Consider the following 27040-nt stretch of genomic DNA (forward strand, 5'->3'; position numbering starts at 1 on the left):
CTCCATGTGGTACTGCCTGTATCTGCAGTCCCACCCCACCCCAAACCCCTAGGTCTGCCTCTGCTCTGCTCTGTCCTGCCCCCCCCCCCCTGTACCCACCCCTGCCCCCGCCCAGGGCTCCTCATACCTAGTTGCTCTTTGAGGTCATCTCTTTCTTTCTGTAGCACCACACACTAAGCCAACAGACACCGGAGAACAAAAAATGAGGAGTGATATTCTGGCCGCCTCCTTCCTCATCCTCCCACTTTCCCCCCACTCCCCATATCCCCCATATCCCAGAGCCAGGTGGCAACACAGGCAGAGGGAACCTCAGTGGAAAGGAGGAGCTCCCCTCCCCCTTCTGAGTTGTGAGATGTGAGGCTGCACCTAAGCCAGCTTAACCTGGACAGAGAGCCCACCATCTAGCTGGGGCCAGCATTTCTAGGAGCCAGAGAAAGCAGTACCCGGGGACAGCCCTGTGCTCCAGGTGGTTGCTGCTGCCTTTCTGGAAATGGGTGACGAATGGCTGGTTCCTGGTCACCTGAAAGAGAACACAAAATCCAGCTCCCCAGCCAAGGTGTGAAGTGGAAAGGGGTCTAAAGTGAGGCAGCAAGTTGCACCTGCTCTGCCCCACAGCTCCACCCCTCTCTTTGGGCCTGACTTCCCTGCTGCCCAGTGTCAGCCCCAGCTGCCACTGTGGACCCCTAAGCACTGTGGCTCTGGGTTGGACACTAGCAGAGTTGCAGTCACAGCCAGCCCCTGGTAGGAGCCATGTGGCTGAACAGGACCCAACAGGGAAGGCCTTGTTCTGCTGAAAGGCAGGGAAGCCTGGCAGCAAGTGACAGAGCCAGTCTTTCCTCCCACACCCATCTCCCCTGCTATCTAATCCATAAGACTCACCAGAGGTGGCAGGGCCTCTTGGAGTGAGGTCCCCCGGGCTCAGGTCCAAAAGCTGGGAGCTTCCTGGAGATTGGGGGTTGTTGGTGCTGGGGTCACCACTACCAAATTCTCCACGATGCATGCCCAGACCAGGCGACCCTGGCCTCTGTGTTGGAAGCTGACACAGAAATATCTCACTGAGTCAGGTTAATGGGTGTGCTTGTTGAGGGTGAAGATGCGCATATAGGGGCTCGGGTGTCGGGGTGAGGGGGGGGGGAGTCAAATGGTCCCATCGTCAGCACTGTCTCCCTCAGTCAGCCCCAAGCCTGGAGGTAGAGCTGAGTCAGGGAGAAGCATGGGAGCATTGAGAAAGGTCAGGCACCTCTGAGGGAAGAGCTGGGAGGGAGGAATCAGGAGGCAGATGGGACTAAACACCAATCCGTGCAGCCCAAACTGTAAGGGTGGGGGGGGGGGCGCTGACCAAGTTAGCGGCCAGACCCACTTCCCATCCCAGCCCCTGTCTGGGAAGGAGGCAGGAAATGCACAAAGTGTGACCAAGATGGAGTCACGCTTACCATGTACTTTCTTGATGTCTGCCACAACTACAGAGACCCTCCTCCCAAATATGGCATCCCAATGACAGTGGGCTCCCATGGACAACCCCTGAGCAAAGGGCCCAGGGAGCAAGGGCAAAGAAACGCAGCCTGGTAGAGCAGAAGAGCAGAGGGAGGAGGAGGGAGAGGGGCAGGGGGAGGAGAGTCTACTCACTTGGGCCTGTGGGACTGCATCTCTATTTGGGTCATTATCTTCCCTGGCAACAGGCTGGGACTCCCGTGTCTTCTTAGCCATAGATCTCTTCCCAATGCCACTGTGCTTGGACTGTTTGGGCCCCAGAGGCAGCAAGGAATACCTCTTGGACCTCCCAAGCAGTGGAACTCCTGAGATTGGGGGGAATGTGGCTGGTTCCAGGGGAGCTGCCTTGAGTCTCTGCCCCCATGAAGGGAAGGCCCTGCCCAGGCTAACTTTTGAGCCACCCCCCAGGGATTTCTTCTCCTGGATGGCCTTCTTCTTAGAAGGAGTGGCCCTGGGTAGGGCCCCTGCAGCAGCAGGAGTGGCGGCAGCAGCAGCAGCAGGAGGAGGAGGAGCTCCCGGGTTGCTGGACCTGCTCCCTCCCTTGCCCCAGGGCATGCTTTGAATTTTCTTGGAGGAGCCAGCTTCCAGCTCTCCCAAGGCCTGCCTGTCCATGCCTGAGGGGAGTCCTCGAGGAGAGGCGGTCGGCAGAGGGCCCGGCATGTGAAGGAAATTCTCCCTGCTACGAACACTGGAGCGTCTGGCTGGGTCTCCGGGTTCCCTGGGGCTGCAGGACCTGGCCTGGCCTCCTCCTTTGGGGCAGATGCTCACCCTCATCAGCTGTATCTCACTGAGCTCATCTGAAGACTCAGGGTCGGAAGAGGGCTGCTGGGCTTCCCCGCTGCCCACCACCCGACTTTTGGTGCCTCTCTTGGGCTTCCCCCAGGCCCGGCTCCCCTCGGGCCCACTGGGGTGGCTCAGCGGGGCGGCAGAGGCCTGTGGCGCTTCCACACAGCTCCGGGACAGCGAGCCTCTGGCGCTGAAGCCCGCCTCTGCATCCGCCCAAATGGCGGACAGTTCAGTGGCAAAACTTTCCGGGGACGGGTATCTGTGAGTGCCCCGGTGTTCCTGGCCTGTCAGCTGCTGCACAACGGCCACAGATTCCACAGCGAGGTGGGGCACAAAGTCCAGAGCGTCCCCCTTCTCGTCAGCCAAGGAGCCAGGCCTGCCTTCGTGGCCGCGAATCATTGCCCTTCCTGCCTGGATCTCCTCCCACGGGGCCTCCAACTCCAACTCATAAGCCTCGGGGTCTGGGAGGCTGCCCTCACCCTCCCCGCTCCGTGGCGGCCCCAAATCAAGGCCCTGGGCCCGGCTCCGTGGGGCTCCACGGCCTGCAGGACGGGCACCTGCGGGCTTCCCACCCTCCTGGCTAAAACCGTCCCCATGAACAGAAGCCTCATCGGCAGAACTCATGTCACCAGTCTGCTCAGCCAGGTTTGAGGAGAGACCGTAGCCAGAGCCACCACGGGAACAGCTAGGCTTTCTAGAACTCCGTCACCACTGGCAAGGCACGCGATCGCCTCAAACACCGAGTGGCTTCCCGCGCCTTTGACGCCCAGGTCGCAGCCTTCCCATTGGTCCAGCCCCGGCCAACCAGAGCGTTGTTTGTTGGGTCGTCCCTCTGGGCCCTCGCCAATAGGGGCGAGGGCGCTTGGACTGCTGCAGAGCCCAAGTTGTACAGGTTCTTGACAAGCCACTTTGGGCCGTGGGGTCCGCTTGTGTGGGCACCCCTCCCTCCGTTTCCTGTCCTGCTGTCTGTGGTCACGAGCCTCTTTTCCTGTTGAGAACCTCATCTCTGAGCCTTGGTTTTCCATCTGTAAAATGAGGGACATAATACCACCTGGCTCAGCAGCCGGTGAGGATTCAATTAATGATGTATGTGGAGCACCCAGCCCAGAAAGGATTTGCAAGCCCCTGTTGCCCAGGAAAACAGCAGGTCAGATAGGAAAGTAGGCGAGGAAGTCCACAGTCGGCGATCAGTGGTCCTCCTGCTTCCCGCCCCCCCCCCCCATGAAGGGCCAGACAGCAATTGTTCTGTGATTGGCCATCTGAGGGGGATCTCTCTCTACTGCTCGATTACCATAGGTAATCAAAGCAGCACGTGGATGTGTGCCCAGGGCACTTTATTGGCAGTCTGTTGTTTGCCCACCTCTCTCAGACCCTATTCTACTCCCACCACCAGTTAATGCAAAGTAGCGGGAATCCCTGTGGCCAATGACCCCAAGAGGTCCTAACCATCACTGATCCTGAAGATACAAATTAAATCACAAACCATTGTTCACATACCAGGTTTACGACAATGAAAGGACTTTACTGTTCCATGGGTGGAAGAGGTTATGAACAAAACGGTGCTTTTGACTTCCCCTGGGGTGCAGGTGGGGCAGAGCCATTGGGAAGAGTGCTTTGACAGAATGAGCAGAGTGCTAATTCTAGAAATTTCATTGTGTGCCAGCACTTTTCTAAGCACCGTAGATAAAATATTAACTCATCCTCGCGACAGTCCTAGGTTTAGGTAACCACTAATGCTGCCTTTCTAACGCAAGGAAAAAAATTTAGAGTAATTTCAGCAAGGGCTGGGCACATCATCTGGAGAAAGGCTGGTATGTGTAGTGCACAAAGACACACACACAAGGAAGCTGGTGCAGGGAACAATCTGGGAATGCTCTGTACTCCCATTGGTCAGGGGATGCAGGAATGCCGTGTGACCCATGCATCCAGTAGACGAAAATGAGGAAGTCCAAAGAGATGCACCAGGCTCTGTTAATACATTCCAAAAATAGTCTCGTGGCTGCACATGCCAAGTTGTAGAACAACACGTGGATTTGGGTACACATTTGTAAATCTGAAAGCCCAAACCAGTCCTCGGTTTCCTGTGAGAACACACATAAGCGTGTGTGAAAATATGTACTAAAGGGGCCCGAACGGACACACAAGGAAGCCCTACCAGTGTTGGTGGGGAGCCAAATTTCAGTCAGACTACTGGTTCCCAGCTTCCCCAATCCGTGCAGTCTGGTATCTGGGGAGCAATCCCTTCCTTAGTTTCCATAAGGTCCCGGAGTGCTAGAATTTCCCTTGCTTGCCATGCCATTCCTACTCCAGTGACCCCCCCGATTAGTTTCACACCTGCCAGTCTCGGTTCACCTGTCTTTCCTTGCCTCGCCCTCATGTCCTATTCTGACTGCTCTCCAATAGAGGCCTGGAGTGTGTGAATGCCTCTTGGCTAGAGGATGTCAAAGGCCCAACTTCTCTGAATCTGCACCCGTGATGCCTTCCCTCCCGGAGAAGGTTACACAGCAGGGTAGATTGGGTCCACCACACATCTGCAGTCACCCACGTCCAGCCATACCCACACAATCACTGACTTTGTGGCACAATTCACAATAGCCAAGCTACGGAACCAAACTAGGTGCTCTTCAACATGTGAATGAATGGAGGAAACGTGGTATGTATGTGTGTGTGTGTGTGTGTGTGTGTGTGTGTACACACACACACACACACACACACACACACAGTGGAGTATTACTCATCCGTGAAGAAGGATGAAACTATGGCATTTGCTGCTTAAAGGATGGAACTGGGGCTATCATGCTAAGTGAAAGAAGCCAGGACCAAAAGGTCAAAGGTCATATGTTTTCTCTGCTACATGGCAGCTAGTCCGTAATGAGGCAGGGAGGAGAATGGGAAAAGGAGGCAGAAGGATTCCATCAAAATAGCAGAAAGATCTGTGGACTAGATGAAGGGTATTGATGGGGAGCGGGGAGAGACGGTATAAGGGAAGAACAGTAGGAGGAATCCGACCTAACGTACCTATGCACAGTTATGAATATACCACAGTGAATCTCATCTCACCATCATGTATATCCACAAGACACTAACAACAACAGCAACAATAACACAAACTAAAAGTATATAGCAGAAACATAAATGTAGTGGGGGGAGGGAGGAGGAGGGAACGGAGAGTACTGGGGACTGAACTAGAGCAAATTATATTCCATGGTTTTATAATTATGTCAAAATGAATCCTAATGTTGGGTATAACAGCAACAACAACAAAAAACCAACAAAAAGGAAAAGCAAAGAACTAGAAAAAAAACGACTTGTGAAGACATGCTGGACTCTTTCAGGCATGCCAACAGGGATGACAAAAAGTACCACAAAATGTTCTTTCTACAACACCCGTCCAGTTGATGCCTGCCATGACCCTCTCCTCATTTCCACTGCCTTCTTCCTTCCCTGTCCCACACAGATAGTTCTAGAACTTCGACAACCTACTCCACTCTCTTTATCCCTGTGGCTCTCCTATGTCCTCTTCCCCTGCGTCCCTTAGTTCTTTCCTGGTAGCGGCAAATCTCTGCTGAACACAGCCCCACCCCCTCCAGGAACCTATGTTGGATTGGACTTAATTTCTTGAGCTGAGGTGGGGGCCAGTTTCACGGTTTCCATAAGGTCTTCCCCAGCAGGGTAGCTCTAACTGTTCAGATTAGTCACCCAGGGGGGCAGTTTGGGGTCTGATGGTCAAGTGTTATCTTTCACGACCATCCACTCGAGGACAGGAGAAAGGACAAGGGTTGATCCAGGCACCCAGTCACCTCACTGCGATCCTGACTGGATGGATCCCCAGGGCCTTTCAAGCCCCATCCCAACAGGGGGTCCCATAGTACCACCAGGATCGAGGTCATCTCAGGCCCTACTTTCATCATCCTTAAAATGTTAGCTGTCTCCTTCTCCTCAGGATACTGTCACCCATGGCAGTCAGTGTCTTTAGGGTAGGACCGAGGCGTGGGAACAGTACACCCTTACCACCAGGTTCTGGGTGCTTCCTCGTTCAGTGTCATCCACTTCTTGGGTCGATAAGGCTGGTCTGAGAGCCTCCCTGCACCCTCTCTCGTGCCAGGTTCCATCATTGCACAGGTGGAGGTAATGAGCCTAGGCCTGGGGTCATGGTCCTCCCCCCCATCCTGGCGGGCATGTGGAGAAGAGCAACCACCAGACCTGGGGCCCCCTCACCGGAACACTCCTGATGGCCATGGCAAATGGTGTGCACTCTGGGCCCTACTGTGGAACAGAGCCCCCAGGTCAGCTGACTGGCCTCACATCTTCTATATTGCTGCGGCATGGGTGCATCACTCGGCGTTTTTATTCCTCCCTCTGCCAAGGCAGGCACTTCCCCTTTGCTGCCTGTGGGCCACCACCTTCTCAAAGCTTCTCGGGGTCACCCTGACAGTGAATCTCCTCCAAGCTCCGGGAGTCCCATGATGTGAGGATGTGTCCCCCGTTCAGGAAACCTTGCTCGTCCATCCTTGTATTTCAGCTCCCTTGATCCAGCACAGTCAAAATCCAACCCCAGGGCTATCCCTTGTCTCCAGCTGGTTCAGGCTCAGTCTTCCTTGCAACTTGCTGAGTGTAAGTTACTCATCAGCCTGCGCTGTAGCAGTGGATGCTGGACATGAAGAGGGGGCAGCCCCTGAAGGAGGCATCTGTGGCTTTGTGGGAAGAGGATGCTAGCATGTCTCAGCACAGGGGAGGTGGCAGGTTGCAAGCTCATAGGCTTCCCTCAGGGACATCCATCCCCAAACCCCCTCTCCTTATTCCAGCCTCCCAGGTTTTCCCGAGCAGGGCTCCGACCTGTGTAACTCACACACCTGTGTATGTTGAGAGCGTAAATGCCCCTGTAGTCCTGCATCTCTTGCTGAGAAATCATCGTGGCCCGAGGCTCCTCAGTTGTGTCCACTCATCTTCTGTAGGATTGAAGGGCCTCTTGTGAGCCACACGAGCAGATTTCTGGATCTTCCTCTCAGCCCGAAACTGGTTGGTTAATGTCCCTTCATTCCTCTTCATGTCTCTACAGGGCTACAAGTCGACAGCTGGCACTGCCATGCCTGAGGAGTCTGTCCCTCCATACCATGCAGTTCTTCATCATCTCACCCACGAGAGAGAGAGAGTCTCCCCCGGGATGCTTGCCAGGTAACCAAGTGTTAGAAACATGGAGCAATCAGAGGGGACCTCATGCTAGAGATTATGCATGGCCCAAGTAGCCCCGAGGATGGCCTGCCCTTTGTCATTCCTGAAGTGAGAGAGGCCATCCACACACCTGAGATTATTGCCTTTCCTTGGACCTCTCCCGGGAACACTTGTCTTTAGTTCAGACCTTCCAGACGTACAGAGGTCAGTGCGTGACTGGACTTGAAAGGTGGTTGTGGGGCAAGAGGAATCGAGGGGAAGGAGCAGTGAGGCAGTGAGAATCTGCAGGGCTGCATGCAGGGCCTGGTGCCAGTAAGAGACAAGGAGGGAGAAAGCAGGGTGGGATAGGAATCTCAGGTGCACTTTAATCCCAACAGAGAATCAGTTAGGCTGCTGTGAAGCCCCAACCTGCAGCTGTGAGATAGAGTTGGCTACGGCCTTCCGCAGTGGACACCAGCCATGCTCTGTCACTGCCTGGGAACTGGTCAGAAGAAGTCTCAGCTTGGTGTAAAAGGACTCAGAAAAAGACACTTGCTTATACCTTAGGAAGGAAGAGCTCCCCCCTCTTGACCCCAGCTAGGAACACACTTGGCCTTTGGCCTTTGGGTGAGTCTGATTTTCCTGTTTTCCAAATGCCTGTTCATCACCCTGAAGACTTCTACCCCTCACTGTAAATGAGTTTTCTTGGGTTAGAGCTTCCTGCAACCATGGGAGCATGATATCATTGAACTAATTGGAGTATACTTCTTGTGATCCCATGTTACCTTGAAGCTATCCCATTTTTCTCTGCTCCCCTTTTCAGAAAAAGAAACCTCCTTAACTGGGTTCTGCACACTCTGTGTCTCAAATTCCTCCCTCCCCTCTCTCCCTTTTCCCTTTCATTGAATCAATCTTTACGGGAGCCTCCCATGGGAGAAAGAAATATGAGCACCCTGCCCCCCAAGAGCTCACATTTGTTTCATGAGCCTATCAACAGTCTTTTCCAAATCTCCTACGACTGCATTTTTCTGTCCTTGGAGATCAACCTTCTAGACCCTGCTTCAACCTTGATCGATGTCTGAAGGTCTTGCCCTGACTGAGAAAATTCCTTTGTGAGACCCCTTGGAGGTATCTCCTGTTTTGTTGGAACTCATGTGCTCTTGGTTTACTGCAGGTTTTTGATGGGACCTCTTCTCCAGGAACTTCCTGAGACAAGATATGTGGGATACAATTTCTTTGGGGACACTGCCTGAACACAAGGTACCTTTAATCTCACAGTTAGTTGTAGCTTGGCACAGAATTTTAGCTGGAGAACAACTTTGGCCAAGCATTGTGAAGTGTATATCGTAGCTCCACTGTTTTCTACCTTCCAATATGACTTTTGAGAAGGCTGGTGCCATTTTTTTCCTGTCATTTTGATTCTCAGTCACTTCTGTGTGCTCCATCTTTTTAATTTTCAATGTTATATATTGCAAATTATTATGCAGCAAAACTATCTTCCTTCTATTGTCAGTAGTGAGATTTTTAACACATGGATCGGTTCTTGTAGCGACCACCATGATGAAGACTCACAGCGTTTCCACCACCACAAAAATCTCCCTCATTCTGACCCTGCATCTCCAAACCATCTCATGTATCCTGATCCTCTGACAACCAGGGATCTGTTTACCGTCCCTGTACTTTTATTTATTTATTTATTTTGGGTAGAATGCTCTACAAACAAATGTATACATTATGTAACCAATTCGTACAGCCTTCTCTCCCGTAGCAATAATGCACTTGCAATTCACTCCTGTTACTGCACGTATCAACAGTTCCTTCCTTTATGTTGTTGAATATTGTCCTGCTATAGGGATACGTGGCTTTTATTTATTCATCTGTTGATTGCTTTTGGTTGTAGGTGACTATGAATAAAGTTGCTACCAACAGGCATGCACAAAATTTTGTGTGAACAGGTCAAGCCTCGAGGAGGGAGGTTGCTGTTTTATGACAAAAATGTGTTTCAACTTTATAAGGAGTGGCAGGTTTTTTGCAGAGTGGATGTACCATTCTGCATTCCCTCCACCGAATAATGTGAGTTCCCGTGTTTTTTGTTTGTTTGTTTGTTCGTTTTTTTTCTTTTTTGCAATCTACTCATCACTTGGTACTGGAGTACCATTTCTATGTTTGTCATTCTAATAGGAGTCCAGTGATATTGCATTCTAGTCTTAATTTGTCTTTTTCTAGTGGATACTGTTCTTGACTATCCTTTAATGTACTTATTTACCTTTAGTATATCCTCTTTGTTGAAGTGTCTATATGTGACCCTTTCTCAATTTTTAATTGAGTAGCATTTTTTCTTTTCTCATATCGTGGAACATAAGTGTTCTTTGTATATTCTCGGTATACTTTTTACTTACAAATATCTTCCCCTGTTCTGTGTTTGTCTTTCCATTGTCTTGGCAGGGTCTTTCTGAGAAAAACAGTCTTTAATTTAGAGGAAATTCAGTTTAATAATTTTTCTTAGACTTTCTATAGAGCAGGGTTTTGGTTGCTATTTCTAAGGATTCTTTACCCAAACTCAGGCCACGATGATCTTTCTCCTGCATTTTCTTCTCAAAATGTCTATCATTTACATTTTGACCCATGATTCATACAACTTAAAGTTGTGTAGTTTTATATAAGGTGCAATGTTGAGATCCAGGCTTTATTCTTTTGCTGTTTTTTTTTTTTGTTGTTGTTGTTCTTGTTGTTGTTTTTTGTATATGGATACCCAAATATTATGATGCCATTTAGGAAAGACTTTGCTTTCTGCATTGAGTTTATTTGTCAACATTTCAAAATCTCAGCAGAGAAGCTGGTTGCAGTGGGTCATACCTGTAATCCCAACGGTTTGGGAGGTTGAGGCAGGAGGATTGCAAGTTTAAAACTAGTCTTACTGAGGCCCTATGCAGCTTACTGGCATCGTGTCTCAAAATAAGAAAAAAAATAAGAAGGGCTGGAGATGTGGCTTAGTGATCCTCTTGGTTCAATCACCCGTGCCAAAACCAAAACCAAAACAAGAACAAAATATTTAAGCTGTCATGAGTAAATCAGCATCATTGGTGAAGCAGGTAGCTCTGAGGGACTCCAAAGAAACATCAGAAATCAAGAAAAAAATTATCACAATCCTCATTGTCAGAAATCTGGAAAATGGTCAATATCTACAATAACTAAGCCAATGTGGAACCAAGACAGAGGCAGGTTTAAAAAGGTTGCAAACAATAGCGGTTTTCTCCCTTATCCTTGCTCTGTGCCCCTACCTAGCTCAGTGGCAACCTTGTATACTGCCATCTACATCCTTGGTGTGAGACTCTTGTCTCTGTTTTCCAAGAGAGCCATCTAGACACATCTCGAGAATTGTGTTTGTCCTTTCTGGTCTGTCTGAGGGCCAGCTGAGGGACATCTTACTCAGAACTCACCCAGGGCAGGAGAGCAGGCAAATAATTCTTGAATACAATAAAATGTAGGCTAACTGCTGCAACTTCCAGTAAAATATTATGTTTGAGGCATTCGAGACTGCTGAAAATTTAGGATGGAAACCGGGGGACAGAGGGATCTTAGGGCACTCAAAACTCCCATGATTACTGGGGATCTCAGAAAACCACTTGCATGTGCAGGGCAAGTCGTGTGCATAGCAAAGTCCTGAAAAGACCCTAAGGTTTCACCTCTGACTGATATCTGGCCTCAATGCATGTGGAAAGCATAATAGAGGTGAAAATGACCAAGTTAAGCATTGAAGGAGTGCCACAGCACAGTCGCCATGTGCAGAGAGTGGAAGAGGCTTTAATTTCTTTCGTTATTTCTTCTTCCTTCTCCTCTTCCTCTTCCCTCTCTGCCTCCCTATCCATTTGCAAGCTTCAGATGATTTGAAGGTGGGCTTTCCTTTCTTTTAGATCTGGTATAGTTTGCATATCCCTAAATGCTAGGGTGTAGCTCTTCCGGACTGCAAACCAAAATATGGGGGAGAAGATCCTGCCAACCTTCTTGGCAGGTCTTGTATTCTACGTTTTGTCCAACCATTGTTCTAGTGTATGGAAGCTCTGCCCACGTTCACAAACTTTCAGCTGCCACTTTTGCAGTTATCAGACACCCCCAGAATAAAGCCATATCCAAACATGGGATTCAGAATTCTGAGAAACCTCCTTCTCTGCATCTTGAGCCTATAACTTTCACTGCCTTATTAGCTTTCCAGTGATATCAATAAGAATCCTTTTACACATTCCTCAGTCTGCTCCCTATAACCCCCCCTCCGGCAATAATTGTATGGTGAAGCCCTAACCCCAGTATCATAGATTATGACAATATGGAGATAGGGACTTTAAAGGAGTAATGGAGTTAAAATGAGGTCATTAGAGTGGGCCTATGCCAGTATGACTGCTATCCATATAAGGAAATTTGAACACAGGTATACACCCAGAGAAGACCACATGCAGACAGGCATTTTTGACAAAGATTCCGAGAACACACGAAACGGGAAGGGTAGTGTCCTCAGTCAATGGTGCTGGGAAACTGGCTCTTCATGTGTGGGAGAATTAAATTCAACCTTTATGTCACACTGTATGGAAAATCAACCCAAAATGGATGAAGGACTTAAATTCAAGAAAAAGTTTAAGCTATAAAACTAAAGTAGAGATGGGGGTGGGGGGATCTCCATGGCATTAGTTCATGAAAGCAAAATTTTCTAAGACCCCAAAAGCATGGGCAACAAAAACAGAAATGGACTGAGAGTACCTCAAAATCTTTTTCACACCCAAGGAAACAATATGCAAAGTTAAGAGACTAACCAATGGAAACAATGAATACTATTTCATTATATCTGCTAAGGTGCTAATATCATATATATATATATATATATATATATATATATAACTCAAACATATCAAGATAAAGAAAATGACCTGACTAAAAAGAATGGACAAAGGACTTGAATAGATATTTCTTGAAACACCACTTATGATGACCAGGAAGTATATGAAAAAACGCTCAGTGATATCCCTCATCAGGAACATGCAAATTGAAATCGCAATAGAATATCCCCCTCCTACCTAGTAGAAGGCTCTTATGAAAGAGATGAAAGAGCTGGGTACCCTGGCACATGCTTTTAATCCCAGCTGCTTGTGGGGGCTGAGGGAGGAGGATGAGAATTTCAAGGCCAGCCCAGGCAACTTAATGAGATCAGGTCTCCAAATACAATTTTACAAAAGAGCTGGGGATGTCGCTAAGTGGTACAGTGCTTGCCTACCATGAGGCCTTGGGTTCATTTACACGTCCAAAAAAAAAAAAAAAAAGAAGGAGGAGGAGGAGGAGGAGGAGGAGAAGGGGGAGGACAAAAACCAACAAATGATTATAATTTTTTTAAAGACCTGGAGAAAAGGGACCCCACATACTGTTGGTGGGAATGTAATCAATACAACCATCATGGAATACATTGCATATGTACTTCAAGAACTCATATAACTAAAAAAACCACATGATTTAGCAAAGCCACTACTAGGTGTACTTTTTAATAATCTTTTCCATGAACCAAAAGTAAATGAAATCACTGTCAAAGGGACACCTGCACATCCTTGTTCATCGAAGTACCACTCACAACAGTCAAGACATGGAATCAAGATATGTGCCCATCAAGGGATAAATGAATAAAGAAAAACACGTATACTTGTGCAGGATAGAATACTACTCAGCCTTTAGAAGGGAATCCCTGTAACTTGTGACAGCCTGTTTGAACCTGGAGGATATCCAATTAAGTCAAAGACACCAGGCACAGGAAGGCAGATACTCATATTCTCAGTTATATGTGGAATTTGAATATCCAATCTAATGAGAAAAAAAAAGAGAGCAGAAGAGTGGTACCAGGGGCTGGGACCAGTGAGAGTATTGGGAGCGGTTGGACAAATAATACAAAATTGCACTTAGGAGTAATAAGTTGGAGAGCTCTATTGTGTATCATATTGATCACAGTTAATTAAAATGTATTGTAAATTTCAAAATCTCTATGGGAACACTTTATAAGAATATTTTCCATGAAATATTTGGACTATGAGGAGAAGGGGGGAGGAGGAGGAGGAGGAGGAGGAGGAGGAGGTGGAGGAGGAGGAGGAGGAGGAAGAGTAACAGAAGGTGGTGGAGGAGGAGGCAGAGGAGGATATGTTATATGTTATGTTATCAGCTCAGTTTAGGTATTCACAAATTATAATATTTGAAAACATCACACTGTCCAGTATAAATATGTACAATTTCAAGTTGAAATTGAATTATGTAACAATGAAGTAGAAAAAGAATAAATAAAAAAGTAAAATGAATTCCATAAAAAAACTTGGGTGATGTTGGTGAGAATATATATAAATTGAAACTCATATGAGCTATTGGTGGCAACGTGAAATGGCACAACTACAACTGAAAAAAAAAAAAAAAACTATAGTGGATCCTCAGAGAGGAAGACGTTGTATTTGAAATGTGTTGGTCACAAAAGGACAAATAATATGTGACTGCACTTATATGAAGTGTCTGAAAGAGTGAAATCATGAACACATGGAAAGTGGCATACTGGATTTCAGAGGTTGGAGGCATAAGAACGTGAGAGTTGTTGTTTAATGGACTTATGTTTTAGTTTTGTAAATAAGAAGTTCAGGAGACTGGTCACACAGTCGCATGAATAAATTAACAATACTGAACTGATCAAGAAAAATGATTAAGATGACAGATTTTAAGTTATGTTACTCTTACCACAATTAAATAAAAACTGGTGTGATTTCTGTCTGCAGAGTGGACCCTGAAAAAGAAGCCATTGATAGCACGATGACTCCCATATCCATATTTTTTCTCACATCCAGAGTCAGATCTCTACCAACTCAACACCGCCACATGGAATTCAGACAGACAACCCAAATTCACATGTTCAGAGGTGAAGTCTTCATGTGGAATGCAAGAAGCAAACAATGTGGACATGATCTGTGATGCCACTTCTACAAAGTAAATAACAGGCAACACCAAACTATGTCATTATGGTGTACACATGAGATATGAATGCCATGAAGAACAGTGAACAAAGAATGATCACACAAGAAAGGATGTGTGTCTTTTCCTGGAGGGGTAAGAGGGAGGAGATCACACAAGGACACCCTAGGAGTATAGAGGGATTCTGGGAGTGCTTGCTTCTATGACCAGGGACTGTGTGACTCTGTATCAGTGTCCTTGAAGTTTATTTACTAAACGTGTACATATGTGTCACAGTTCTCCACCTGCATATTTCACAAAAATAGAGGGTGTTGTTTAGAACAATAATACACCTTTGTATTTAAATAATTTTCACAACCCACCAAACCTGGATGTGATTGATCTCTTTTCTCTCCATGCAGCACCACAGCAGGAAATTGGTTCCTTCACAATGGAATGAGCTGGAACATCACGCTGACCACGTGGTCACCAGCCAAGGGACAAGGTGAAACCGAGAATCTCATGATCAGGTGGGGTTTGGTAGAGGGGTGGGCTCAGCTGGTCTGGGGTAGGACTCTAGGCCAGGAGTGGCCAGAACTGGTGGGCACTGGGCCCCAGGACCCATGGTCACATGAGAAGTAGTCATTCTCCCAGGGGCTGGGTATCAGCCCAGGGATCCTGTGGGCACAGGAGGGAGTATGCAATGGTGCTCCATGAGGCCTGGGTGCCCAGAAGCTCTTCCCATGAACTCCCTCTGCACCTGGTGGAGTTTAAGCTTGACAGCGGCTCTTCTTAGAATCGAGGAAGTTTTCACAAATTGAGCATGTTACTCACATGCAATGATCACTATGAGGTGGATTGGCTTCCACTGTCATATGTCCCCACCATGATGTGCTTCTTTACCACAGACCCAGAAGAAAATGGGCCAAATGCCCATAATGCCTAACCTGAATTCAAACAGGAGGGAGCCATCAGACATGAGTGCTTGCTGTAAAACAACTGCACTCAGTCTTCCAAAATCTCACTGACATGAAAGTCAAAGGATCTGGGGTCATGTTCTAGTTTAAAGAGACTAAAGAATTTGAAAGACAAATGAATTGCATGAGCCTGTGATAGGAAAGAGGGGTTTTAGAAGCAACACTGATATTGGGGCAATCAGAAAATATTTCATGGAGACCTATACTAGAAGTCAATATCACCTCAAGGTTAAACTTTCTCAGTGTGTTAATTCCACTAAGGTTTTGTATGAGACAATTCTGAGAAATATGGTGACATATTCAGAGATGGTGTATCATAATGTCTTCAAGTAACACAAACGATTCGGTATATTGGTTAGAAAGCACACACTCGCATAGGCTCAGTGGTATTCGCCAATAGTCTCAGCTACTTGGGAGGCTGAGGCAGGAGGCCAGCTGGAGCCCAGGAGTTCAGGACCAGGATGGGAAATGCAGCAAGACTCCACCCCTAAAAATGTAAAATGAGGTCAGGCTCCCTGGCGCTTGCCTGTAATCCCAGCGGCTCTGGAGGCTGAGACAAGATCACTTGTTCCAATCAGGCTCAGCTATTTAGCAAGGTCCTAAGCAACTTAGCAAATCCCTGTGTAAAAAATAAAAAAAGGGCAGGGGATGTGCTCACTAGCAAAACACTGCTGGGTTCAATCCCTGCCAGAGACAATGAATAAATGAAATTTAATGGGATAAAATTCAAAATACTCAAAAACCCAAAACCCGTGACACGATGAAACTAATGGGATGTAATGTTAACAACTGGCGAGTCCAGATGAAGGATATATATGGTGCCTCCTCACTCTTTGCTTGCAATTCCTCTGTAGGTCAGAAGCTTTAAAAAAAGAAAAGCTGGGACAGGAAATGGTGGGTGGGCATTGGTACTGCACCTACGATGCCACCCCACAGTCTGAACTGGCTTGCCAAGAGTCAATATAATCAGAGATCCACCGCAGTGCTGTTGTTGAGGGACCTGAGGGATGCCCCAGAAAGGGGCGTGCTGATTGGCTGGGGCAGGACCAATGAGAAGGCAGCCATGTGGGCATCCAAAGCATGGGAAGTCAGGCTGTGTTTGAGAGGATCTCCTGCCTTGTCTGTGGTGATGGAGTTCTGAAAGCACTAGCTGCTCTTGCTGCGACTCTGTTGACTCTCTCACCTCAAACCTTGATGCTGGGACCAGTGACACGAGCTCCACTGATGAGGCTTCAGTTCAGGGAGACAGTTTGGAACAGGCAGTGAGAAGCTCCTAGGTGTCCGTAGGTGTCTGTCTTGTAGATTCTAGAGACATATGGGGAAGGCCCTGGGCCCAGTTTGCCTCAAATTGGGACCATTGTGAAGTGGGGAGGGCAAGAGCCTCCTTTCAGACATCGAGGGCTATGAGTTCGACTTGGAGGCCCAATGGGAAGAGATAGAGGGAGGAGGGGTGCTGCTTCTAGGCTGGGAAGGCAAGCCTGGATTCCAGGTTCATGAGAAAGGGTATGATATGGACGTTTTGCCCCTTACTGTGGAGCCTGTGGATATCCTGCACCCACTCACCTGCTTGGAGCCCCGGCATGCCCACAGGCACCCATGCCCTGAATTCTTTGCCTCCAAATTCTATGCCCATTGGGCGAAAGGAGAGGCAGATCCCAGCAGGGAGATGCACACTGACCTCGAGGATATTGGAAGTGCAGCAGACTTCTGTTGGCCTCTGAACCACCCCAGTGGGCCTGAGGGAGGAATGGGTTGGGAAACCCAAGAGGGGCACCAAAAGTAGGATGATGGGCAGTGGGGAAGCCCAGCGGCCCTCTTCTGTCCTGAGTCTTCAAATGAGTTCAGTGAGATACAGTTGATGAGGGTGAGCATCTGCCCCCAAGGAGGAGGCCAGGCCTGGTCCAGCAGCCCCAGGGAATCAGGAGACAAGGACACACTCAGGTGTCTATGCCAGGGGGAATTTCATTCACATGTCGGGCCCTCTGAACATCTCTGCTCCCCGTGGACTCACCTCACCATGGAAAGGTGGGCCTTTGGAGACCTGGGAGCCTGTTCCTCCAAGAAAATGGAAAGCATATTCTGGGTCAAGGGAGGGAGCAGGCCCAGCAATGCAGGAGATCCACCAGATACTGCAGGGGGCATACCCAGAGCCTTGCTAAAAGGCCTGCTACCGCCACTCCTTGGAAGGACATCCAGGAGAAGAAATTACTAGGGGGTGACTCAGAAGTTACTCTGGGATGGACCTTCCCTTCAAGGGAGTGAGAAACACAAGGCAGCTCTCCTGGAACCAACCACTTTCCCCGCAATCTCATGGGGTCCACTGCTTGGGAGTTCCAAAAGATATCCCTTGGAACCATTGGGACCCAAACATTCCAAGCACAGTGGCACTGGGGACAGATCTGGACCTAAGGATACATGGGAATCCAGCCAGTGGCCCATGATGATAATGGACCAAATAGAGATGCAGTCCCACAGGCCCAAGTGAGTAGGCCTTCATCGTCTTCCTCCTCTCATTGCTCCCTCCTCCTCCCCCGGCCTACACTTGCTTGCCCTTATTCCCTCTCCCCCTTGCTCAGGGGATGTCTTTGGCAGTCCACTGCCATTGGAATGTCAACTAGGGGTCTCTGTAGACAGGGAAGACATCAAGAATGTACCTGGTATGTGCTGGTCCCTGCTAATCACATTTTGTGTATTTCCTGCCTGCTGCCTTGAGGGACTGGGAAGGAAAGAGGGTGTGGAGGCTAACTTGGTCAGATGATGACCAGTTACAGTTTGGGCTTCACATCTTGGGTGTTAGTCTCATCTGCATCCTGATTCCTCCCTCCAGCTCTTCCCCCTGGGGGGGCAGGGGCTGACCATTCTCAGTGTGCCCCCCACACTCCCACCTACCATGCTTCTGCCTCACTCAGCTCTACCTCCTTGCTTGGAGCTGATTGAGAGAGACCTTGCCAATGAGATGAACCTTGGAATCCCTCCATTGTTCCCCACCTCATCTAGCTCCTGTGCACACAGGATCATACTCAATAGGCACACCTACTTGGCTGAGTGAGAAATTTCTGCATGAGCTTCCAGCACACAAGCCAGGACTCCTTGTCTGGGCACGCATCATGGAGAATTCAGCATCGGTGACCCCAACACCAGAGTCTCTCAACCTCCAGAAAGCTATCAGCCCAAGGACTTGAGCCGGGGAGGCCTCAGTGGCAGAGGCCCAGCCCCCCTCTGGTGAGTCTTGTGGGTTTGGTAGCAGTGGAGAAGTGCAGAATTTGGAAACCTCTGGCTCTGTCGGTTCTGTGGACCCAGGCTTGGTCCCAGGGTTTCCTGCTTTGCCCAGACAGTTCTCATATAAGAAACTGGGTATGATCCTAGCAGCTTGGGAGGCTGAGGCAGAAGGATCCTGAGTTCAAAGCCAGCTTCAGCAACCCAGTGAGACCCTAACCAAAGCACGTCTCTAAATAAAACACAAAAAGGGGCTGGGGATGTGGCTCAGTGGTTAAGTGCCCCTGAGTTTAATCCCTGGTACCAACAACAACAACAACAACAACAACAAAGCAGAAAGAAAGAAAAAGAGAGAAGAAAAAAAAAAAGAAACTGGGTGTGGTCAAGAGTGGCTTTACGCAATTTGGTCCCCTGTGTGGGTTTCATGTGGTGTGGGTGATTTGCAGCAGTGCCCCAAACACCAGCTCCACAAGTAGACTTTTGGCAGAATTGAGCCTTTCAATTGGATCCTGTTCAGCCACATGGCTCCTCCACAGCCTGGTTGTGGGTGGAGCCCTGCTGGTGTCCAACCCAGAGCCACAGTGCTAGGGGGCCACAGTGACAGCTGGGGCCAAAATTGGGCAGCAGGGAAGACAGGCCCAGAGAGGGGGTGGAGCTGCAGGTCAGAGCAGGTGCAATTTGCTGCCCACAGAGGGAGATGCTGCCTCACTTGAGACCCAGCCAGGCCCTTTCCATTTCCCAGGGAGGGCAAGGGAGCTGGATTTGGTGTTCTCTTTCAGGAGACCAGGAACCTGCTGTGCATCCCCTGGTTCCCAAAAGGCGGCAGCAGCCACCTGGAGCACAGGGTTGTTTCCTGGTACTTCTTTCTCTAGCCCCTAGAAATGCCCCCACCAAGCTAGAGGGTGTGCTCCCTGCCCGGGATGAGCTGACTTAAGTGCCCCCTCCCATCCCACACCATAGAGATGAGAGGGTGGAGGGAGGCCTCCTCCTTTCCTCCATGGATTTCAGGTTGTGCTGCAGCTGGGCTTTTGGATATGGGGAATGTGAGAGGTGGGGGTGAGCAGGAGGATGAGGAGAGAGGAGACCAGAATCCCATTCTCATTTCTTTCTGGTGTCTGCTGGCTTAGTGTGTGGCGCCACAGAAAGAAAGAAGAGACCTCAAAGAGCAGCTAGGCATGAGGACTCCCAGGTGGGGCAGGGGCGTGACAGAGGGAGACCTTGGTGTCTCTGAGTGGATGAGCCTGTGGTGGGCTGGGCCTGCAGATACAGGCAGCACCACAAACATGGACTTTCTTGCAGCTGGCCTGGGAGTCCTCTGGGTGTTGACTGCTGAGGCTGTGTACAAAGAGCTGTGCATCAGGTGAACTCCATGTACTCTGCCATTGAGTCCCAGATGACTCCTTTACTCAAGACCTTTGCTTTTCCTATAAGGGTCGGTTTCTGTGTTTTCTTTGATTTTTTACTTAGTTGTTGGATTGAACTCGTTTCTGTGCGTTTCCACCATGCCCCAGTGTTTGAGCACTATTGGTACAGGTTTTTCTCTTACAGAAACCATGTGGATGGGAGAGTCATTCCCAGGGCTGCTTGGGTGGGGCCTGGAGGGAAGTCAGGTTCCCAGGCTGGTGGATCCCTACCTGGAAGTGTGAAAGTGGGGTCAGCGGACAGTGCCCCGTCTTCCATACTTCTCAAGTGCTCAGTTATGTCTCTCTCTTTTAGCGGTCATGCTGTTTCTCAATGACAAGCTCTAGGACATTTGGAATGAGTGTGTGGCTTATCACACCCCTTTCCCACAGTCCTGGCTGTCTGGGAGAGCTGTAGGCTGACTCTCTGTTCTGCTTGTCAGGTGGAACACAGCATCTTTCTACAAGATTAGCCTAGTCCCTATGTACCTGAGGAGCCCAGGAGCAGCGGCCAAGTTGGTACCCTCTGCTTCTTCTTCAGCCAGGGCTGCTTCTCTGCCCCCATTTTTGGGCTTGCCCACCCCAGTTCACAGCAGTTTCAATTAAAGTGCCTCTTGTATTCTGTGCTCTGCACTGTCTCTGAGGTGTGGGTGCTTGGGTGGGGACAGGATAAGTATGAGGAGTTGCTCCCTTTTGGAGCAGGTTAAGAACAATACCCCTGGCTATTGTGTGGTGGGCCTCTCCCTGAGGGAGTCTGGGTCAGCCTCTGAGCAGGACCCTGTTCTCAGGCTTACCATGGTCCCCTAGGTTCTGTGAGAGCTGGGACCGGCTACACAGCATTTCCTCCCTTTCCTCGCCTCCGTCTTAGTGCTCTCTGGTGACTTCCTTCTCTCTGAGGGTCACATAGGACCCATTGCTGCCTTCTGTCCTTCCTTATTCCAGTAAGTAATGAGCGCCTTCCAGAGCACCTCCTGCCTTTCCTTTTTTGGAAAGGAAGCAGATGCCCTGCTTCTCCCCTCTCATCCTGCTTTTCTCCTCTCAGCATCTTTGATCTCTCCCTTGGCTCTCTTCTGGTGTCCTCTCCTGAGTGAGTCATTGCAACAGCATATAGTTTTTCAAAATAATCCCCTATGATCCTTTGAATTTCTGTTTGTAATGTCTCCTTTTTCATCTCTAAATTTATTAATCTGAGTCTTCTTTTAGTTTAGCTATGGCTTTGTTCATTTTGTTTCTTTTCAAACAAATACCTCTTTGTGTCATGTATCATTCATCTTGTTCTCTTAGTTCCTATGTCATATGATTGTACTCTGATCTGTATTATTTTATTCATTCTAAAATTTGGGTATGATTTGCTCTTGATTTTATAAGACCTTGAGATACAACATTAGGTTGTTATATTTTAAGTCCTTCTACCTTTTTAATGTAGGCACTCATTGCTAAAAATATCTCCCAGTACTGCTTTTGCAGCATGACACAGGTTTTGGTATGTTTTCTTTCCATTTTCATTTGTTTCAAGGGATGTTTTCAATTTTCCTTCTGACTTCCTCAATGACTGTTTGTTCAAAAGTATGTTGTTCAAACTCCATATCTTTATATAATTTGTATATCTACTCTTGTTCTTGATTTCTAGTTGCATTCCATTGTGATCAGAAAGGGTACAGGATATAATTTCAATTTTTTATAAATATCCATTAAGACTGATCTATAGTGTAGTTAAAGTCTGATATTTGTTTACTTTTGTCTGAATGATCTATCATTTGTGAGAGTTGGATACTGAAATCATCAACTGTAGTCAACCTCTCCCTTTAGGTACAATAGTATTTGTTTTATAAAACTGGCTTCTCCATTATTAGATGCATATAGATTTATAATTGTTATATATCTTCTTTTTATTTTTTCAATTTGTTCTCCTTTGTTATCATGATATAATGTATTTTGACACATCATATATACATGGATATAACTTCCCATTTTTATGGTTGTACATGATCTTGATGAAATGATCCCTTGATCAGTATATGATGGCCTTTTTTGTCTCAGTGTTTTTGTCTTAAAGTCTATTTTGTCGGATATAAGCATAATTCCTCCTACTTGTTTTTGGATTCCATTAGCTGGGAATGCCATATTCCATCCTTTCACTTTCAGTATGTGTGTGTCTTTATTTTCAAGGTGAGTTTCTTGTAGGCAGCATATTGTTGAGCCTTGTGTTTTAATCTATTCATCCAATCTTTTTTTTGAACTGAAATATTAAGATAACTTACATTCAATGTTATTAACAAAAGATATGTACCTGCACTTTTCATTTCGTTGATTTTTTGAGTTGTTTTGAACATTCTCTGTTCAGTTCCTCCTGTTATTCATCTTTGTGATTTGATGTTCTAGTGTGTTGATAATGTTTGAATCTTTTCTATTTCTCATTTGTGTATCTACTCTTCTACTGATATTTATACTTTCATGTGCTATCATGATAGCAGCTATTTTTATTCTGCCTCCGGTGTAGGACTCCCTTAAGCACCTTTGGCAAGGTTGACCTAGTGGTCATGAACTCCCTTAGCCTTTGCTTATTATGGAAGGCCTTGAATTATCTTTTGATTCTGAGTGATAGCCTTGCTGTGTATGGTAATCTTGGATGACAATTTTCTTTGAGAATTTGAAATATATCATTCCATGCCTTCCTGACTTACAGGACTTCTGCTGAGAAGTTTGTTGTTAGTCCAATGGAGTTGTACTTAAATGGGTTCTTGGAACTTTTTTTTTTTTGCAGATTTTAAATTTCTTAATTCTTTGTCCTGTATTTTGACAGTTTGACCATATGTTGTGGTGAAGATCATCTCTGGTCATTTATATTGGAGGTTCTGTAGCCTACCTGTACTTTGATGTACATTTCTTTCTAAATATTAGGAAAGTTTTCTGCTACTCTTTCATTGACTAGGTTTTCTATGTCCTTTACCTCTATTTCTCCTAGTCAGATAGGCCATATAGGTGGTGGAACTTGAACTTGAGTTTTATTAGTATCCCAAAGATTTTATATAATGTTTTCCTTCTTTTTTTTCTTTTTTTTACTATTGGTGGTATTTCAGAAGACCTGTCTTTAAGCTCTGACTTGCTTTCTGCTGCTTGGTTTGGAGGCTTTATTCCTTTTCTCAATTTTTTTCCCTTTATTGCATGGTACTGGAAATTTAACACAAGCTTTGAACTTGTGATTCTCCTGCCTTGACCTTCCAAGTAGCAGGGATTACAGGTATATACACTGCATGCATCTTGAGTCTTTCGATTGAACACTTTATCTCACTATATGACTCTTCGTTTCCAAGATTTCTGATTTTTAAATCAAAATCTCTTTATTGATTTATTAAAATTTGCATTCATGTTCTGTATCATCTAATTTCATTTAACAGTTTATTTGTGTTCTCTTGAATCTCAGTGAACTTGGTTTTTCTTTTAAAACATCATTCTCTATGATTTTTGATCTGGGATTTCATCCACTTTGATATCTTTGGAGTCTTTGTTTTTTTAATACCTTTATTTTGTTTCTTTAGTGTTTTTCTTTCTTATATGGCATTGGGGATTGAACCCAGTGCCTCACATGCTAGGCAAGTGTGTATCACTAAGCCACAACCACAGCTCTCTTTGGAGTTTTTCACTAGAGAGTTATAAACTTCAGGAGTTATCATATTACCTTGTTTATTTATTTATTATTTATTTATTTATTATGGTGCAGGGGATTGAACCCAGGATCTTGTGCATGTGAGGCAAGCACTCTAAGCTATATCCACAGCCCCTACCTTGTTTATTTTTCTCATATTTCTTCTGTTCCTAGGTTGAGATTTGCACAGTTGGTGAAATGGATATCTCCACTACTATTATGGGAAGGCCTTCAGCATAAGCTACTTTCTCCTGAAGATATAGTTTGGGGTGTCAGTCTGTCCTGCAATGCTGAGTTTATTTCCAGCTGAATGAGGGAGTATAATCCCCCTGTCACTTCTTTGGCTGTGATTAGTGAGTCTGGGCACAGTGTGTTCTGTACTGGAGTTGGAGAAAACCAGTCAGGTTTTGCAGGTTGTGGAAGAGTGGGGACAATCTGTCAGTGTTGGGAGGCATGGTGCAGTTTGCAGTGGGTGCACCTGTGTGATTACTCCTAGAGTAGGAGTGGTGGCTCCTTTTGGGTGATGGCAGTTTCCTCAGACACTCTTGATAATGGCTCTGTTGCTGGAATGGGACTCTGGTACTGGCTGTTCCAGTTGTGGTGAGGAGTCCTCTCATTACACACCGGTGCTAGCCCAGGTGCTTCATGGGATGAGGCAAGGACCAGGAATCACAGCTACTCCTCTGTGACTTCCACACCAAGACTTCTCAGTAGTGTGTATAAGGTAAGGGGGGTGAATGAGGCAGGGGACCTGCATAGATGTGGAAGCAGAAAATGCTGTGTTTTTTCTCTTTGCAGCTTCTGGGGACGTGCCTGTCCAGGAACAGGACCTCACCCCGACCCCCACATCAGATATGCACATCTGGCTATGGAATGATGGCCAAGGGCTTTTGTGTCATTTGTCTTTCCGTAGTAGCACCCATCAGGGATTGAACTGCAATGGGACACAGCTGAAGCTGGGAAAATTTCCTGTCAGCGGAGGTGCTTGCATCAGAGGGGGGAAGCAGAATGCATCTGGCACAGCTGGGCAGTTTCCCACCATACTCCTTTAGATTGATCACTCTAATGACAAGGTGATGGCTGGGGGCTTTTCTCTCCCCCTCCCTTTCTTTCATCTGTAACACCCACCAAGGACCTAGTGGGTGTGGGTTACAGCTGGGTCTGGGTAAAATTCCTCTCTGCTCAGAGGCATGCAGGAGGGAGGGTGAGTTTGGAATGCAGATGGTGTCAGTTGGCAAAGTATCTCTGTGGAATTTCTTAGGCTGTGCAACCTCAGGGGTGGGGCTGTGGCCAGGACCACAGCTGAGTTGCTCGAATCTGCTCCAACAACCTCTGTGGGTGAGGGAGAAGTGGAAACTCAGAGTTCCTTCTCTACCCTGCTAATGACAGTTGCCCCTGTGAGGTGCTGGGGGAGAAGCAGTGGGAACCCTGCGGGTGACAGTTTTCAGTCCTGGCTCCCATGTGAAACCACACATGGCTGGTCACGTTCCTAATCTCAGAGAGGGCAGGCTCCCTGATCCTCTGGTTCTAGTGGACAGCACCCTCTGCTCCTCTCTGCATTGCAATGCCCATTCCCCACTATGTAGCACACTCAGCTGGTTTGTGTCAGAGCCAGTCCTCCAAACCAAGTCTGGTTCATGAGGCAGTGAGCCAGTGCACTGCTACATCTGTGGGGTTCCAGAGATGGGAATATGCATGGGATTCTGACCCCCAAAGCAATCTAAATTCAGACAGTAGTTCCCTTTTCAACATGGCTCCTGGCGACAGGGTCCTGAGGGTTCACTGAGAGAAGATGTGAATTCCTTTTTCCAAAGCCAGACTACTGTGTAGACCTCAGGCCTCTTGTCCCTTTAGGCTGTAAGCCTGCAAGGGTAGGGGCCATGAAACTTGCCAATAGCAAGGGCTGTCAGTACTTGTAAGGACAGAGTTTGCTGGGTCTCCCTCTTTCACCTTTACTCCTGCCATGGTACACTCCCCCTACCCCAGCTGTGGAACCAGCAGGCAGGTGATGGGATGTTTCATTTCTCTTGCTATACTGCTGTCCCAGGTCTCTGCATTTTACAAGGTTTTAATTTCTCTGTTGAATTCCAATGTCCTCCCGTGGTCACTCATCTCAACATGCCCCTATACACCTGTTGCCTTGGTTCTTTGTGGAGGAGCAGGTAAGTGCTGGTTACCTCTATCAGCCATCTTGCCTGCCTTAATAGCATTTTCCATTTTTTTTTATTTGGTGCTAGTGATTGAACTCAGGGGCACTTTACTACTGAGATACATGCCCAGCCCTTTTTATTTTTTATTTTGGGACAGGGTTTCAATAAGTTGCTTAGGGCCTTGTTAAATTGCTGAGGCTGGCTTTGAACTTGTGGTCCTCTTGCCTCAGCCGCCCAAGCCACTGTGACTGGGATTACAGGTGTCTGAGCTCAGTAGCATTATTCTATCCTAATTACAAATTTGTTGGGAAACAAATCATGGAAGCATGTGTTCTTCAATATGCAAATACAATCTCTATCAGTACAGATACTGAAAATCCTAGCTAAGTGCCTGTTTCATGGCCCATCCGTTGCAGGCTTACAGACTAAATGCAGAAGAGGCCTGTAGTGTGCACAATAGTCTGACTTTGGTACAGAAGTTTACCATAGTTCTCAGTGAATCCTCAGAATCCTGTAGCCAGCTGTCATCTCAGTGAATCCTCAAAATTCTGTAGCCTGTGCAGGGGCTCAGAACCAGGAGACACATTTGGGATCCCAGCAGGTGAAAGAAGATGCAAGATGCAAATAGGATATTGAGCATGCTTTATTCAGAGGTGACAATAGCCTCCAGCCTCCAGTTTCATCTTTAGCCCCTGTCAATTTCATTTATCCCCCAAGCCTTTTTCATAGTTCTTTTCTTAGTTACACATGACAGGAGAATCCATCATGACATATAAAAGCATGGGATATATCTCCTTCTATTCCAGTCCCCAGTGCTCCTCCTTCCCCTTCCTCATTGCCTGCTCCCTTCCTCTTATTGATCTTTCTGACATTTACACAGTTATTTTTTAAAAAATTTTGGATGTAAACGAAGGTAAGATTCACTCTGGTATATACATGTATGCAGAGAGTCGTAATTTGAATCATTGTCTTATTCTCTTGAGGGTTTATTGTACTGGGAAGAGCCTGTGCAAAAATGCAGGTCAAGAATGCTCACTTCCTGGCCTGAGAAAACTCTGTGCAAAACCTCAGAATTAGGGCTGGGATTGTGGCTCACTGATAGAATGGTTGCCTATCATGTGTGAGACCCTGGGTTCAATCCTTAGCACCACATAAAAATAAATAAATAATATAAAGGTATTGTATCCAACTATAACTAAAAAATAAATATTTTTAAAAAACTCAGAATTATCAGTTGAGGCCTTGAGTTCAGGCACCAACTCCTGG

The 27040-nt window shown here is 47.2% G+C and overlaps 1 protein-coding gene across 1 annotated transcript; it reads right to left on the minus strand.

Moving 5' to 3' along the window:
• Positions 1–401: 401 nt before the first annotated feature.
• Positions 402–2901, minus strand: LOC144250685 (uncharacterized protein CXorf49-like). The gene is made up of 4 exons (XM_077793639.1): positions 2260–2901; positions 1627–1737; positions 880–1036; positions 402–520 (listed from the first exon to the last, which is right to left on the minus strand). Exons 1-4 carry the CDS (start codon positions 2899–2901, stop codon positions 402–404), a joined length of 1029 nt encoding a protein of 342 aa, XP_077649765.1.
• Between the last annotated feature and the right edge of the window lie 24139 nt (positions 2902–27040).

Source organism: Urocitellus parryii, chromosome X (assembly GCF_045843805.1).
Source record: "Urocitellus parryii isolate mUroPar1 chromosome X, mUroPar1.hap1, whole genome shotgun sequence".
NCBI lineage: Eukaryota > Metazoa > Chordata > Mammalia > Rodentia > Sciuridae > Urocitellus > Urocitellus parryii.

Bases quoted from the DNA above. Each gene is read 5' to 3' on its own strand.
- LOC144250685 (XM_077793639.1), bottom strand. From the start codon at position 2,901: ATGAGTTCTGCCGATGAGGCTTCTGTTCATGGGGACGGTTTTAGCCAG. The intron at 1,037-1,626 runs GTGAGTAGACTC...TTTCTGTGTCAG, and splicing joins ATGCAGTCCCACAGGCCCAA to CTTCCAACACAGAGGCCAGG. The intron at 521-879 runs GTGAGTCTTATG...GTTCTCTTTCAG, and splicing joins AAGAGGCCCTGCCACCTCTG to GTGACCAGGAACCAGCCATT.